Consider the following 16,510-nt stretch of genomic DNA (forward strand, 5'->3'; position numbering starts at 1 on the left):
ACATTTGTTATTTATGTGTTGGTTTTGAAAATAGCGAAACTAATGGCTGTTTTCAATTTACAATGCCAATAGTTATAACTTTCGCATTGCCGCGTCGGTAATTGAACCCTGGTCCCGGGCCCCTGGTCCCGGGCCGTTCTCTGCTTACAGGTCTGCCGCCTCTAACCAGTGAGCCACACCTCCCATATTGCAATGATCAGGGAACAACAAAAAATCAAACTCTGTGATTGACGATTCGGGCATAGAAAACAATTCAACGACTAAATGCAGTTAAAAAAAGGTTGATATGGAAAAATTAAACTACATAAGGGGCTATTAATAAATAATACATCAACAACAAAAATAATCACTCGAAGTGGCAGCTCAGGTGCGCAGCAATGGGGGTTTCCAGACATTCCTGAGGCTTGCCAGGAACACAAAAAACACCACTGCCGCTTCATGACCTCAGGGGTGCGTGCTTCTCCAGCTGACAGCGCGGAATTGAACTGGAGTTTCACTACACATTATCCACTTTTCGCCTGTTTGTCAAAGCTGAAGTGCCTATCATGTGGGCCAGACGCCACCTTTATTAACAGCCTGATTTTAGCTGGCAGTGCATAAAGAAAGTGTCTTGTGTGGCAGTAGTTTTGATTTCCAAAAGTGCGTGTCTGTTAAATATTTATGTCGACTTTTGTTAAGTCCTGTTTAACTCCACCTACCAAACATTGCATTCGACCTGCCACTTCCTTCGTGCCTGGTCGGACCCTGGAGGCGTTTTGGGAGGCAGCCACAATACTTCCGCCCGAATACAGTCAAATTTCAAATTTATTTATTATGATAACGGAACTCAAAAGAGATCCACATAAGAATTCATAAAGTCATACAACAAAATTCCATAAAAAGTACAAAGAAAATATACATAGTATTAAGTAATCAATATAATGTTAAAAAGCATTTAAAGAAATAAAATAATTTAAAACAAAACATTTCATCGGGGGGATTAAGCATTGCTTCAATGAAATCATAAGCAGTACGAATGCCCAGTTGGAGGCACATAGGTCTTAGCCATTTACGTCTAAATGCCATAAGGGCCGGACAAACGAAAACAACATGGTACATATCCTGGGTATTAAGGTTACAATGATTACAGATATCTGAACTACCATACCATTTGGACAGAAGGCAATTTAACGGGAGCAAATTATACCTTAACAGCAGCATAAATCGCCGAATACAGTCATGTTGCATAAATACGTTTTTCCAGCAGTGCCCAGCAGATATCGAAAATAATCACAAAAAAGGCGAAACTTTTTCCTCTCAAACGCAGATGTTAATGTTTTCTTTGCAAATCGGTGTCTTGTCGATGGAAACTCTGGCGTTATGTTGTTGCACTAAAAGTGACGAACCCCAACTTGCTTTCTTCAGAATATTGAATTAAATCACGCACGCACACGCCTACACAGCACATTCTTATGGTTCCAAGACCAAACACTTCAACGCACTGGGCGAAAGTTAACAGAAGTTAGGCGCTGCTCTGTGGGCGGTAAGAAATAATAAAAGGGAGGGATGAAAGACATATTAGCCAATTGAAAGGAAGACTTTTTACACGAGAAATTGTGGTTATATAAGAAAACTACCCTAAATATAGCCACTTTAGAAACAATGCCTGTGCCTAGGAAGCGCATGAGAGTATTGAAAACATGACATCAATAGAACCCTTCCAAGCTCAGAGTGTAGTGCAATTATAAGAGCGGGACATTTTTAGTGTTAAATCTAAACCCTAGACCTAGACCTAAAAACATTTCCAGTCGTTCAATTAATACAGTAGACCGATGAGCATGAAACTAACTTAGCTCGATTTTTAATCACTGCCACCAGCACGAACACAACCTAAATATGACCAACAAAGTCTAAGCAAGTGATGAATGGTACAGTGAAGCTCTTTATCCTCAGAAAGCATCACCAAAAAGCTGCGCTCCGTTTGCATGTTCAGTGCCAAACAGCTTAATGTGGTCATCATGTGGCTTAACGGCTAGAACAGCAGACCCTAAAGCTGGGGAACCAGGTTCGAATATGGCGGGAGGCTCAAGCATCTTGTGATTCTGGACACATCCCTTAATCTCTCCGCGCCTAAAATCTGTCTGTAATGCAACGGATGCTTTTGTAAAGCGTTCCAATACCTTAGGCTCGAGTTCGCGCTACCTGAAAAACTACAAGTCATTATCGGCAGACTCCGCAGGCTCCCCTCATTAGCAGCAGAGAGCTGACCCAAAACATTGTTTACAGATGGACTAGCTCGCTAGATGGCGCTGTGTGTCAGGGAGGAGAATAAACACAGCCAGGGCCGTCAAGCACGCGCCCAGGTATACGCTCAAAGGCACCACCAGAGTTTCACACTCTGGATATGAAATGGCCACCGCGCTGGGAAGAGACCAGTCACAGGCTAAGCGATCAGCACATATGGGAGCCCGCCTTCAGCGGGGGGTATCAGAAGGGCTCAGCCCAGCCCTCGATAAACGAGGACAACGCACAAGACGTTAACAATGGCACAGAGTCTATTTCGTTAAAGCGAATTAACGTGATGCGCGCACCCAAATCATATTCAGACGTCACTAGTTTCACACGAAGCTCTGGAGATAACAAGTAAACGGCAATCTTGGAGTGGGGGTGGGGAGAAACAAATTTAAAAAAATAATACACACTGAGGGGGAGACAGATACAATAAAAAAAAACACGGCTGAGAAGAACAAAAAAAAACGGCTGAGATGAACAAATATAACATCTGAAACCAAGTACAACAAACTGTGGGAGGAGGTGGCTCAACAAATAACACTGTTGACTTTGGAGTAGGAAAACAGGGTTCGAACCTCAGCGTGGGCTGCATCATTTAAGCGTGATTTAATTATGAATAAATTAAACGTAAATAAATAAACGGGGTCGGGTAAGTTAAGGAAGCTGCTAGATGTGGAAATGCAAGCGCAAAGAAAACAAGCATTAGCAAAGCAACCAATCAAGCGGAGAGCCATGGAAAACTAGATGTGCCGGCCTGCCAGCAGTGAATAATTTGGGGAGAGAGAGGGAAGGTGCTGGGGAACAGATGGCCGTGAAGCAGGGGGCGTGGCAGGGGAACCCTTTGAAGTCTGCAGCTCTGGTTGGGAAGCAAATGGCTGAGGCTTTGAAGGCTCGTCATGAACTGTTGGAAATCCTCCTTGAGAGCCAACCAGCTGCCTGAAGAGAGCCCTTGGGGAAAAAACTGGATCAGCGACATAAGGACTCACCCCTGTTTTCTATTTCTGCAAAATAGAAAAGGTGCGAGACCTAAAAATACACAGGCGAATTCACAGGTCTAAATCTTCAAATTTCTTTATAGCCTACTAGCGCCACCGTGTGGATAAAAGCAAAAACAACACAAGAACCAGTTTCAAACAGTGCCAATGTAGCTTTTTTATGTTTTCCATAAAATCATAAACAAAATATTAAAAAAAACATTTAGGGACTTTTAGTCAATAGTCTTTATACATTGGGCTCTTCAGTTGCCACTCACATTGTGCTCCCTTCCACTACAACACATAGTGTAGGACAATGGTGTACATTAGGGTGTCATCACCTACTTCCAAGCCCGCTTTGGCATATTTCCCTTATAATAAATCAATCACAAATTATTATTTGCCTGGATAGGAACATTTAGCAATGACCTGAGGGCCAGACCTTCTGTTGCAGTACAGCTGAAGGTTGTGCTTATGTTGGTGGTCTGGAAGGCTTGCCTGATTGCATCTAACCCCAGGTACCTCACTGTTATTGCACACACATCGTTTTCACTCCTTCACAACATTTGTTCTTAGTCCTGCAAAGCTACAGCCAATACAGGATATTTTCTTTGACTTATTATGGGACTGGCATGAAGTACCTGGGACTTTAACAGATTAGGGGGCAGGTTTACTATTTTTTCATGTAGCGCACTGCAGCAGCCGCAAATGCTGCGCTGCGATACATGAAAAGGAGAGCGCCCTATTTACTAAAATACGGCCCTCTCCTTCCCTCTCACTAGAGACGGAACTAAAATCAGCTGCCGTGCGCCATGGCGACACCTTTGCACCATGGTGCAAGGGTGTTTCTGTGGGTCTAGCATAGGTTTTGTACTGGAAGGAACCCTTCCAGTACAAAATACTATGCACAGACTCACTTTAACTATGTTACCTCTTTGCATGTGTGCTTTAAAGTGCAGCACACACGCAAAGTCGCAAAAGGAAGGAGAAATAAAAGCATTTCCCCTTCCTTGACCCTACTTAAAAAGGGCACAGTTTTTTTCACACTAAATCCAACCTACTGTATTTATAAATTGGGTTTAGTGTGAGAAATCATGGGTGGTTGCATGGGAATGCCCATGCACCACCCTTGGTACGCCCCCATGGCGCAAATAAGCGGTGCTTTGCATTACTTTCTGTTATTTCCAGTGCTAAACAAGTTTAGTGCTGGAATGTAAACTGGGCAAAAAACATTTTGAGCCGATTTGAGACACTTCTGTGACACAAACATGGCGCAAAATCGTAGTAAATATCCCCCAACAACTTCTTGGTTCACGTACAATGCAGCATTTCTGTAGAAATGTATCTCTTGTTAAAATGTTACTTAAAACAGCAACAGTGAGAAGTAAGCCCATCACAAATTAGCAGTGAATGTTGAAATTCTAGATCCTATTGTACTTAAAACAAGCATCTGCAATGCAATAGGTCTCACATTTACGCAAGTTTGTACATTATCATGCCTTTTATTTATGTTTTGGTTTTTAAAACATAAATCAGAGGTATTGTCATTGAAAATCCTAATAGCTTAAACACTCGCAAATGAGAGACCTATTGCATTCCAAATGCTAGAAGACATCACTGAGTTGCCCCCTTCTGTCTTCCATTGCTTGCTATGAGTTAAATAAACAAGCCGGTGGTCACAACTGCCCACAAGAGACCCTCCTACCCACCTGCAACAAGATAAACTAATTAAAGAAAATAGTGCTTACAGACTAAAAAAAGATGTAGTGTGTAACAAGCGAAGTAAATGAGCCAGTCCTCATTGAAGGTTACAAATGAAGACACGGCGGTACTAAGGAGGGACTAACAAGCCTAATAACTAATCAGACTCAGCATTTACAAAGGAAAATTACACAAGCCTATGACAAATATGGGCTCGACCTAAAAAAGTTCTGTCTGAGAACCCTGCACTGGCTCCCAGTGGACAAGAGGATCAAATTTAAAGCCCAATACTTAGCCTTCTAAGCGCTGCACGGTGCCGGTCCTCAATTCCTGAAGAAACATCTGAACTGGTACGTGCCTTCCAGAAGTCTAAGATCTGCACATAGTAAACTCCTACAAACGCCCAGGTTCAAGAAAGCCTGTTGGGGCAGAAGAAGCTTTCTCTTAGGGACAGTCAAGACGTGGAACTCGCTGGCATAAAGAACAGCCCTACGCTGCTATCTTTCAGGAAATCAGTTAAAACCTGGCTCTTCGCCAACTATCATGTCATCCACAGTCCCTTCGGCAACCTTACTGGACTCTCTGGCATCATCTCCTAGACATACTGTGGGTTGCAGATCCGGGTATCCCTGGTCTGTCTCCTTGGGCACTGGAAGTTGCAGGATTTCCAGCCAAACTTAAATAAAGTTTCTTCACTCCTTTATTTTTAATGGTATGCTTCTTTTTATTCTTAAGATGTTGTATTCACATCTAATAGTTACCCCTAGATGCCACCGGGCATTTGCGCGCTTTTTAAATGTACAAATTAAATCCAATGTATAAATTGGGAAGTACTGCAGTTGTTTGATATTCTCACTCTTTGGCAAATAAGTGTTTTTCCCAGCAGATTCAGTGGGAGAACATATAGCTACTAGGACGGCTTACTTTAAGCTCACCCTATCTATCATTACCACCATGTGGGCAAAACCTCAACACTGTCATGACACTTCAGCATCTGCCACGTGTCAGATTTTGGAGAAATTCATATTTTCAAAAAAGAAGATTAAAGCTATGTAGAAGACATGCATTTAAAATTAAAACTTGAGCAGGGATTGGGCTCAGGAGTTGGGATCAGAACGAGAAGGGACAGGAAGGATGACCTCCTACTGGAAATCCAAACTGCATCTAATGAAACCTCTTTCAGAATGCCTGGCTATTTCCCTGCTAATTATGCAGTGGCTTCAACATTTCACTGGTGGAACTCTCCTAAGCGCTGGGAAGCCCTCAGGCAGCCATGCGCTCTACAAATCCCTTAAATAAATTAAAAAAAAATAGGAATCAATACTCAAAAAGATTCAGGGCCTCACTTGAAGATTGGTGACTGCACTTCAAAAGGGCAGTGGAGGGATGTCCTGGGCTGCCGAGGCAGACTATAGCCCACCGTACTGAGAGATCTCCTTGAGGCAAGTGAAGATATTTGTGCCCTCAATCCATGACAAATGCAAAAACAACAGTTGGTGGACAGAATGCAGAACAATGTCATACATTCACCCCAGTACAGAGATCTGGGCTTAAATCCATCGTTTTTTTTGCACTCCACACCACCCCAGTTCAGACATGGCCATATGCAAATCAGTCTTGACCCTGTGTCTCATAAGAACAGTCCAGCCCGAACTACCAAGTCATGCCTTCCCTGGACCGGAATCAAGCAGCCTAGGACTGGTTTCTGGCTATCAGCCGTCTTCAGCCTGGATAGCTTGACTCCATTGGTGTGGAGAGCCTGGGACTCACGTCTGAGCATACCCGTCCCACTCGGGTGACATATGCAAAAACAACAGTTGATGAACAAAATGCATAACAATGTCATACATTCACCCCAGTACAGAGATCTGGGCCTAAATCCATTGTTTATTTGAACTCCTCACCACCCCAGTTCAGACATGGCCTGGGGTTGCTTGGTGAGCAAAATAACGATGGATTAAACCCAGATCTGTGACTGGGGGTGAATGTTCTGCCATTGTGCAACATTCCGTCCATCATCTTGTTTGTTTTGCTTTTCTCAGTCCATGACAGTCAGGTCATCGGTCATGTGTTTCCACTGGTGGAGTCAGTGGAAAAGCAGCCTTCAGGAACCGGTACCTCAGACTTTAAATACATTGCGGGGACTGTGAGTTTGGCAGACAGCGAACTGCACTGCTCTGGTGGTAGATGCTATTCCCTGTGTTTATGTGTAAAAGGCCTCTAGTGGTACTCAACGGGCTCCTTACAAGTATTACATAATCTGGTGGGTGTGACTAGATGTGGTCATTAAAGTTTGTTATTAAATCGGTTTTGTATAGCGCCCGGTTACCCTAGAGCATCCCAGCGCTTTTGCCACCAGCAAGTATCAGAAATAGCAGAACCGGAGAAGATTAACAGAAGAGGAGAGTTTTAAGTTGTTTTCGAAAGCGCAGGAGACATGGTTCCGCGCGTAAACCTAGGGGGAGGGCATTCCAGAGGGTGGAAACGTTGACTGAAAATCTCCTTCCTCCTGATCGGGCCTTTTTTACCCTAGGGACGACAGTCAGGTGTTGCTGGTCTGAACGTAAGGTTCTGCTCGCTTTGTACGGGATCACCATCTTCTGAAGGACGGGGGGGCCTTTGCCTTGCAAGATTTTGTGTGCAAGGCATAGCGATTTAAATTTCACTCTTTCCCGTATTGGCAGCCAGTGTAGTGCCCTCAGTGCTGGTTTAGCAGAGCGAGACATAGGGATGTTGTAGAGCGTTCGTGCTGCCACGTTTTGAACTTGTTGGAGTCTGTTCAGAGTGCTCTCAGGAGTCCCAATAATAATAATAATAATAATAATAATAATAATAATAATAATAATAATAATAATAATAATAACAATAATAATAAAGTTTGTGACGCAGTGCGTTCAGTTAACAGTTGCATGCTGAAGAATAAAGACGTGCAAACCAGAGCTCTTTGTGTGGCTTGATCTGTTACATGCTCCCATGCTGAGGAGGATGCTACAGTGCAACACCCTTTTACTAAACTCTAAATAAAGCCTGGGGTCTATAGTAAGAGAAGCAAATAGGAAATTAGGTATATCTGAAGAAATAATTTTAAAAGGGACCGGCTTGGTCTCTGGTACAAGATTGTTGGAAAGGATGGGGCCTCAAAAAACAGGGGGCTGAGAAAAAGGAGGCAGTTTTCAACACTGTACAGTGAGGGCTCTCGGGTTCTCATTAGATGCTGTGAGAACCACTCATTCCTAAGAATATGAGGTGAAATGTGCATTTGCATATGTACAAAATTGTTATGTAGTTTTTTATTATTGTTAAGTTGGTATACTGTTTCATGTCTGTTTTATTAAGCTGATCGGCTTGTTGTTCTGATCATGGACTACTGATGTCAAAAACACACAAAAGTTGATGGAAGGATATTTGCATTAAGTCTAATCACTGACAATTGCCTGGGGGAGCATTTTGACCCACCATTCTTTTGCTCACCATGCCACCTCAGATTAGGACACTCATGCAAATCTGCCATGGCCCTGCTTCAATAGGAACAGTCTAGCCTGATCTGGCATGCCAGGTCCTCTCTGAAACGCAACAAAAGCAACCCAAGACAAACTTCACCCTGATTGGGGCTCTTCAATCGGGTGTAGCTTGGTTCCCAAGCCACAGTGAGCAACGGATCCACTGCCAGTGCTTAGACTTATTGCAAGTATCGCATTGTCACCTTTCTGTGTCTCATGGGCTGCTGATAGATCGTTGCGGCCAGGTGGCCAGTTCCTGAAAGCCCACTTCCATGTTGGGACATCACCCAACACCACTTCAAGGGTTATCCTACAATCCTGCACTCATCCCCATTGCTTATGGGGTCCTTTTATGGCTTGTGTGCTGCCTATCATAGCAGGTTTATGTTACTGGAATAGGGATGTGATGATATGTTGCTGTAGTATCTGGTAAAATGTAATCTTAATAATTGCACCAAGCAAAAAGAGTTAAGTTTATCTGTTTCTCCACAGTTTCTCATGGATGCCATCTTTTTAATTGCACGTGCCCTTTTGCTCAGTATTATTTAAATGTTCATCTTAATCTAGTTGTAAAAATCTGACTTAACTCTTCAGGATGTCAATACATTCGTACACAATGTTGAAGCTCTTAGGTTTGGGACTGCATGGGGAAGACGGAGGCCAGGTATTATCTTCAAGAAGGTAATAATTTAATACACCTTAGCTCCAATCTGGATAATTGACATGTCTGCCCTCTTTTGGAAGCAAGGGTAGTTCATCACAGATGGGGCTATAGATTAACATAGTAGGTCAGTGTAATTCTCTGCTAAAACTGCTTCCCTCTTTTCTGACAGGATGGTTTGCCAGACAGCTCATTCTTTTCTCCGGACTGCTTCCACTTCAGCGAGAAGACCCACGCACTAGGGGCCCGGGCGCTGTGGAACAACATGGTGAGCACTTTAACTCTCTGCGATCAGTCATCACAGTACAGGCGCACTTTTTATTACAGAAACCTTGTTCACGTTCTACGCCACACAAATACAGGATACTCCCATTTTACAACATACCACTCATAGACCTCATACGAAACATGACATGGACTCACAGTCATTCAGAAGTCATCCCTGCCATGCAGACTGGGCAGCTTCCAGGCTCAACTCTTTCGATTTTGTTTTCTAAATTTCCTCTCTCTGCCTCTACAATGGCTTTCATTTGATCTGCAGCCCACCCAGGGTCCACAGGTATTTTATGGAAGATATCAACCTTATCATCTCCGCCTCCATCAACACTCCTGTCTCACATGCCCAGTGATTTCAACACCAAATCGATGAAGGAAGTCTTCCATAAGCTACTCAACACACCTTAAATAAAACAGCACATCACTGACCCAACCCTCCCCAAGGGCAATACACTGGACTTCATCCTCTCAGCATCCCCCAATAGCCTCTACCAGACTCTGATTGCCCTGGAGTGAACACATCTTTTGGCCACTCCCTTTCCAACACTTCCATCATTCAACCTGCATCTCCATATCAATACCAGCTGAAAAGAGAAAAACATTGTCAATGCAAAGATATACTAGTAATGTATGCAGTGTTAGCACATTCTAACGAGACAAGAAACATTAGCAGATAACATTGAAGACTCCCTTGCGTCTGATACAGTCCTGTTTTGTATTATTATTTCAAAAAGAAAGGGCTAGAGTTGCAAAGTAGCTCCTCGCGCAGTTCTCATAAAGTTCTGAAGTCGAGGCGGAAGGATATACTCAAACAACCATTAGCATTAAGTGACAGATGAATACTCCAATGGGCTGAGCCAAGATGAACAAAGTGAAACCCTTACCACATGAAAAATTCAGAATGACCTTACAATCCCTAGTCCTCTCCCATGGAGATGGAGGCAATGCCTTTCTCAGTGGTCTTCCAGATATCACCCTAGATCCTTGATAAGGCTTCCTTCATGCAGCTGCACGCCTCATCAAGGGTCTGCAGAAATGTGATCATATCACGGCCAGGCTGAAGGATCCACACTAGTTCCCCCTGCAAGCCCGGATTACCGTCAGGGCCCACTGTTCACAGCTCTTATTACTAAAACCATAACTTACCTAGCAAACAATTAACCATAACTAGAGGACACCACCAGACCAGGTCAGTGGACATGACGAGACTGGAGGCAAAGCACTGAAAAAAGGTAAAAACTGAAAACAGGTCGTCTCTGCTCACGCACTCAGATTACGGAAGGGTGAACCTCATCATCATCAGAATGGCTCCAACTCTCATACAATTCAGGAAAAAGTTGAAAACCAACCACCTCTTAGAGAAATAATGCCTTTAAATATGGCCGAACACTTACATCTTTTGAAACAGTACCGCTGTCACAAAATCCCTACATTTTCATGCTACCTCTCTCTAATGCCACTGTCAGGGCTTGCTCCCATACAGTACTTGGTTGTTCACCAGGTTATACATAATACACTGACTGGAATCAAAATGTATGAAAAGGTATAGCAAGAACTCAAGGCAGAGTTATTTTCATCACCTCAGGAAGACTTTTTGAGCCTTCCTCTTGAACACATTTGGTCATACCACATTTATAACACAAAGTGGATGGTTCTTCCTGAGCTTCTCTGCTTTGGCCCCAAAGCTACTTCCCCAAAGCCCCTTCCTCCACTCTTCTTTCTAATAAAACTATTGTGAATACTTCAGTCCAGTGCAGCGGTATATTAATATGTTTCACAATTGGTTATGGAAGGAAATCATAAGAAGCAAAAATATTTCAATTGGATGCCTACTTGTTTAGACAGTTTGACTGGCCTTATTCTTGTTTTCTGTGTACTTAAACTCATGCTGTTGGGGGGCTGTCACTCCCTGTGCAGTCCCGAAACCCTACTCTCAAAACCTCCCAGGCTAAAAATGATAGAAAACCATCTCCCAATCTTCCTCTGGAATTGCGCCTGGAAAATGGAACTAGACTCCTCCTGCAATCTGCACAAACCCCTCATTGGAAGCCTCCAAGAAGAGCCCAAAGCAGCTAATAAACTGGTCCTACAGTTCGTAAACCCTGAGGGTTTGACACTTAGGTGTCAAACAAGACCATCAAGAAGGTCCTAGAACTGTTATTCTTTAATTTGTACACTTGTAGACAACTTCCTGTCCCTCAAACACCTTGCTATTGATAATAACCTTGATAATTCCTTGCTTTTCCCTCCTCCTGGTTAGTGATTATACCTCCTGACTTACTATTGTTAGACCTTTGCTTGCCCTCGCTAATATAGCCTTCGGATTTCTTTTTGAAAAGTGCGCTGACGCCCTCGCATGTAATATGCACTATACAGAACACCCAAAATAAGTAATTCAAGTTAATAAGCTCTTAAAATATTCTTCCTTCTCTTTTGTATGGTAAATGGAGAATAGATAACTTATTGGTAAAAACCACAAGAAGAGAGAACTGTATTCATTCTAGAGTAACAGTCATTTGCAGTGGGGGCTTTGTGTGTCCTTCCTTTCTTACTCACGAATTTACTCTTTACTCACTATCATTCTCATCTCTACTCAAAGATGTCCTCCTTTTCCTCTCTTGTGTTCCCATATTTTGTGTTTTTGAACAATGACCCTTCGTTGTCCAATTAATGGTCTTTATGCTCCCTTCATCATTCCTCAGTCAAACCCTCTTACTCCAAGCATGTTATCTATTGCTATTCTGTTTCCTCCACCAGGCCCATATTATTCCTAAATCTTGTCCCTTTGGTTGATTAATCATGCTCCTCTCTTACTTCTATCATGCCAATCACATCTTTCTCTTGTTATGTTATGGGCAGCCAAGGCCCATGCAGGTAAGAGCCATGGGGCAGGGTGAGGGGGGATTTCTATGGATGATGATGATGAGGGAAAATTAAATAAATAATAAATTTTTCCTTGTCATCATCTGTCGAAATCTCCCCCCACCGGCCTCACTGCCTCACCGCTCTCTGCACGTGCCGCGGCAGGTTATGGGCATTTGTAAAGCGCGCCATCACCTACGAGGGTATCCTGGTGCTCAGCTGCTGTGTGTTCCTAGTCCAGCCTATAGGGGATTGGTTAATTGAAAAGTCAGGTCTTTCCTAGCTATATAAACAGTCAAATGTGGTTTGAAAGGACCCCGGGCAGACAAATTCTACTAGACCCCAACCATGGTTATTGAGGACATTTCAAAGAGATATGGCACTTTGCACACCTTTTTTGCTATAATCCAAATGTATACTTTAATCTAAATGTATATTCTTAATCCAACTGATTATGTGGTGCTTTCGCTCAAACTGACTGGCCCTAGTCAGTACAAAAACTACTAAACAAACAAAGACTGTTTGAGAGCGAAGCACTTTTCACTTGCTCCTGTGGGATGCTTTTTTAGAAACACAATTCCTTCCTATATGTTTCCATTTTTTACAAATTGTACATATATCAAAACAAATTGTCCATATGTCACGTGATTCTTGTCAAGAAACCAAAACGACTCTGATGCTCGTCGATGTCATATATTTTAATGACTGTTTTCTTGCTTTAAATTTCTTCTTTCAGTACATTACATCATGTACAGTGTTTCCTCTTAACATCATTATGGCAGTTCATCCCAATGCATTTCGGTATTATATACCTTCGTCAGGGGAATACTGAAAATTGACATAAAACAATAATCAAAACTCTACTTAGGGTTTTAAGGACCCCACCTCGTGTACATGCAAACACTCGTATAATTTTTATGTGAAGGATGCCATCTCTGTATACATGCTGCTATCTATGTTTGCCGTGGTCTTAAAACTATGTAACCTCCAACATACCATTGTACCCTGTGCTACATCACGACCACATGCTGGTCAATAACATATTAAATCGTACCTGCTCTTATGTTCCAGTATCTAACAGATGTGTATACTAATTAGTGATAACTGACGACAAAGACTGTAAAAAAGAAGGAATAGTGTCACTGTGTTTTCACCTATTTTCAAAGACCTCAACTGTGCCAAAATATGTAATGCAGCATACCTCGATGGCTAATTCTTTTAAGATATTGGAAAGTTCCTCTACTATAAGTAATATTAAATCACACACACAAGACTGTATAAAAAACCGACTGACCGTAATAATGCATTGCATTGTAGCAGTTTTCACACCATGACCCTAAAGAACCATTTACCCTTCTCGCAGTTCCTGCGGGCTCGCAGAATCTGTTCACAAGAAACACAAGGAACACTGGAGATGGAGGTCATGACACAGGCCTATAAAGATAGAGGGTACCCAGAGGAGCTATTGCAACAGGCAAAACTTAAGGCCAGATCTATCAGCAGGGAGACACTTTTAGTAAAAACCACAAGACCCACACTTCAAAGGGAGGTGTTTGTTATCAAACACTCTACAGCCAGTAGACTAATCAAGAAAAGTATATTAAAAAGATGGGAAGTAATTGAACAGGAATCGGATTTTAAGGCAGTGTTTGTAGACAAACCTCTGTTTGCACATACGAGATCCAAAAATTTAAAGGAAATACTGAAACAAACTCAGACACAGACCAAAGTAGGTAGACATAGAGGCAAGGTGAAATGTCACAATTGTGGACATTGTGGTAATGTGATGGTAGGGAACGTTTTTCAACACCCCCACACAGGCAAACAGATTCTTCTCAGACACACGTCTGATTGTAACACTGAAATGGTAGTGTACGCCATCAAATGTCCCTGCGGGTTAGTATATGTAGGGAAAACAACACGTAAGGTGAAGGTGCGAATTACAGAGCACAAAAGTTTGATAAGAACTTGTAACCCCAAATCTAACCTGGCCACACATTGGAAAGAGCGACAACATACCATGCCTCAATTACGATACACTGTGTTAGAGAGTATAGACATGAAGTCACATGCTGACACCAATCGACACCTGTCCCAAAGGGAAACATATTGGATCCGCCACTTGAATTTGCTTGAACCACGTGGGCTCAACGATAAAATTGAATAAATGTGTTTTTTGTAAATAAATATGTACTGAATTACTAATGTTGTTGTTTTTTCATATTCTGATCTATGTTTTTAATGTTGACAAGGTATCATCTCTGTAAATGTGGCATGTAGAGATTGCCTCTACTGAATAATGTTATACCGCTGTCTATTATAAATGAATGTACAAATCTTTCTATCATTACCTGATAGCATGTCCAGTTATCACCGATAGTTTATTTATGATTTCACTAGGAATATTGGCATTAGTATTCACTTAAAGATGGCGCCCGTCACCAGAACACTACACTAGTCCGTCACCTATGTTTAGTGTCCGTCATTTATGTTCAGTCCGGTTCAGTCTCACAACGGGCAGAACACGGAAGAGAGTTTCCACGCCACACGACAGAATTAGGAGTTAGTCAGAGCCGACTAGTCAGGTAAGAAACAGCGGTAGCGTTTCTGACAATACAAGCACGCAGCACGTTCTCGTGCAGCTGGGCGTGTTAGTAATACAGTATTCGTCTATTGGCAGAACAGTCCGTCTGACGGCAGTATTGATTTTACGAGGCAGCCTGACAAGCGGCGACTGTGAGAATACTGGGCAGTGGCAAGGTTGGCAAGCCATCGAGGTATGCTGCATTACATATTTTGGCACAGTTGAGGTCTTTGAAAATAGGTGAAAACACAGTGACACTATTCCTTCTTTTTTACAGTTTTTGTCGTCAGTTATCACTAATTAGTATACACATTGGTTAGATACTGGAACATAAGAGCAGGTACGATTTAATATGTTATTGACCAGCATGTGGTCGTGATGTAGCACAGGGTACAATGGTATGTTGGAGGTTACATAGTTTTAAGACCACGGCAAACATAGATAGCAGCATGTATACAGAGATGGCATCCTTCACATAAAAATTATACAAGTGTTTGCATGTACACGAGGTGGGGTCCTTAAAACCCTAAGTAGAGTTTTGATTATTGTTTTATGTCAATTTTCAGTATTCCCCTGACGAAGGTATATAATACCGAAATGCATTGGGATGAACTGCCATAATGATATTAAGAGGAAACACTGTACATGATGTAATGTACTGAAAGAAGAAATTTAAAGCAAGAAAACAGTCATTAAAATATATGACATCGACGAGCATCAGAGTCGTTTTGGTTTCTTGACAAGAATCACGTGACATATGGACAATTTGTTTTGATATATGTACAATTTGTAAAAAATGGAAACATATAGGAAGGAATTGTGTTTCTAAAAGAGCATCCTACGGGAGCAAGTGAAAAGTGCTTCGCTCTCAAACAGTCTTTGTTTATTGAGGACATCTGCCATTGGTGTTCTGGGGTCAGCACTACAATGGTTCCACAAACTTTGACAACTACACCCATTCTGCGCTTGATTCTCAGGGTAGCAAGGGCAAGTCACCAAAAGCTTCAGGGGACCAGAGCTCAGAACTCAACAGTCAACATATTGTCCATCCCAGTGCTTATCTTATCTTTTGAATAAAAGGCTGAATGCTGACGGGATGCTGGCATGTCATGCCAGCGTCCCCATGAGATGCATGGCGAATCGCGGACGTTGTGGAGTACTTCAGCATTTCCAGGCTCCGGGGCGATTAGGGCACTTACCTCAGCATTAATGGAGCATTGATCTCGGACTTTGGCAATGGCAGCACCAGTCTCTTAGTCATAGTAGAGTGCCGAACACTCAATATTTGATTTTCGCAGAATGCTTGATGTGGCTATCGACGAGAGCTGTTTAATGAGTCCAGATGACCCATTCCACACTTAGGTTGTGCTTAGCTTGGCTTCCTTGCCATTGCTTACTCTCTCTGGCTAGTCTCCTCTCCTGCAGAACCAGGCACACTCCTTCCCTTTCTTTCGGCAGGCGGGCTTCTGGACATATGCATCCTCAGTCTAAGGTCACAACCAGTTTGAGGTAGCTCTCTTTCAGTTGTTATTTTCTGGCTGTTACCCAGGCACAGCCTTTTGTGGTAGGTGATGGCTCTCACGGCAGGTAGCAATCATGCTGGCTTTACACATGATTATCAAAACTAGCGGACAGTGAGATGTCAGATCTCGGCAAACGGCTGCTGTTAGCCTTCCTGAAT

At 42.6% G+C, this 16,510-nt stretch overlaps 1 protein-coding gene across 1 annotated transcript in view; it reads left to right on the top strand.

Annotated features, from left to right (window-relative positions):
• The window catches only part of PLB1 (phospholipase B1), a 604,804-nt gene that overhangs the window by 249,235 nt on the left and 339,059 nt on the right, over positions 1–16,510 (top strand). The window contains exon 27 of the mRNA XM_086926127.1: positions 9,280–9,375. Coding sequence (XP_086782253.1) covers positions 9,280–9,375 — 96 coding nt within the window. The remainder of the gene's footprint in view (positions 1–9,279; positions 9,376–16,510) is intronic.

Source organism: Lissotriton vulgaris, chromosome 6 (assembly GCF_964263255.1).
Source record: "Lissotriton vulgaris chromosome 6, aLisVul1.2, whole genome shotgun sequence".
Taxonomy (NCBI): domain Eukaryota; kingdom Metazoa; phylum Chordata; class Amphibia; order Caudata; family Salamandridae; genus Lissotriton; species Lissotriton vulgaris.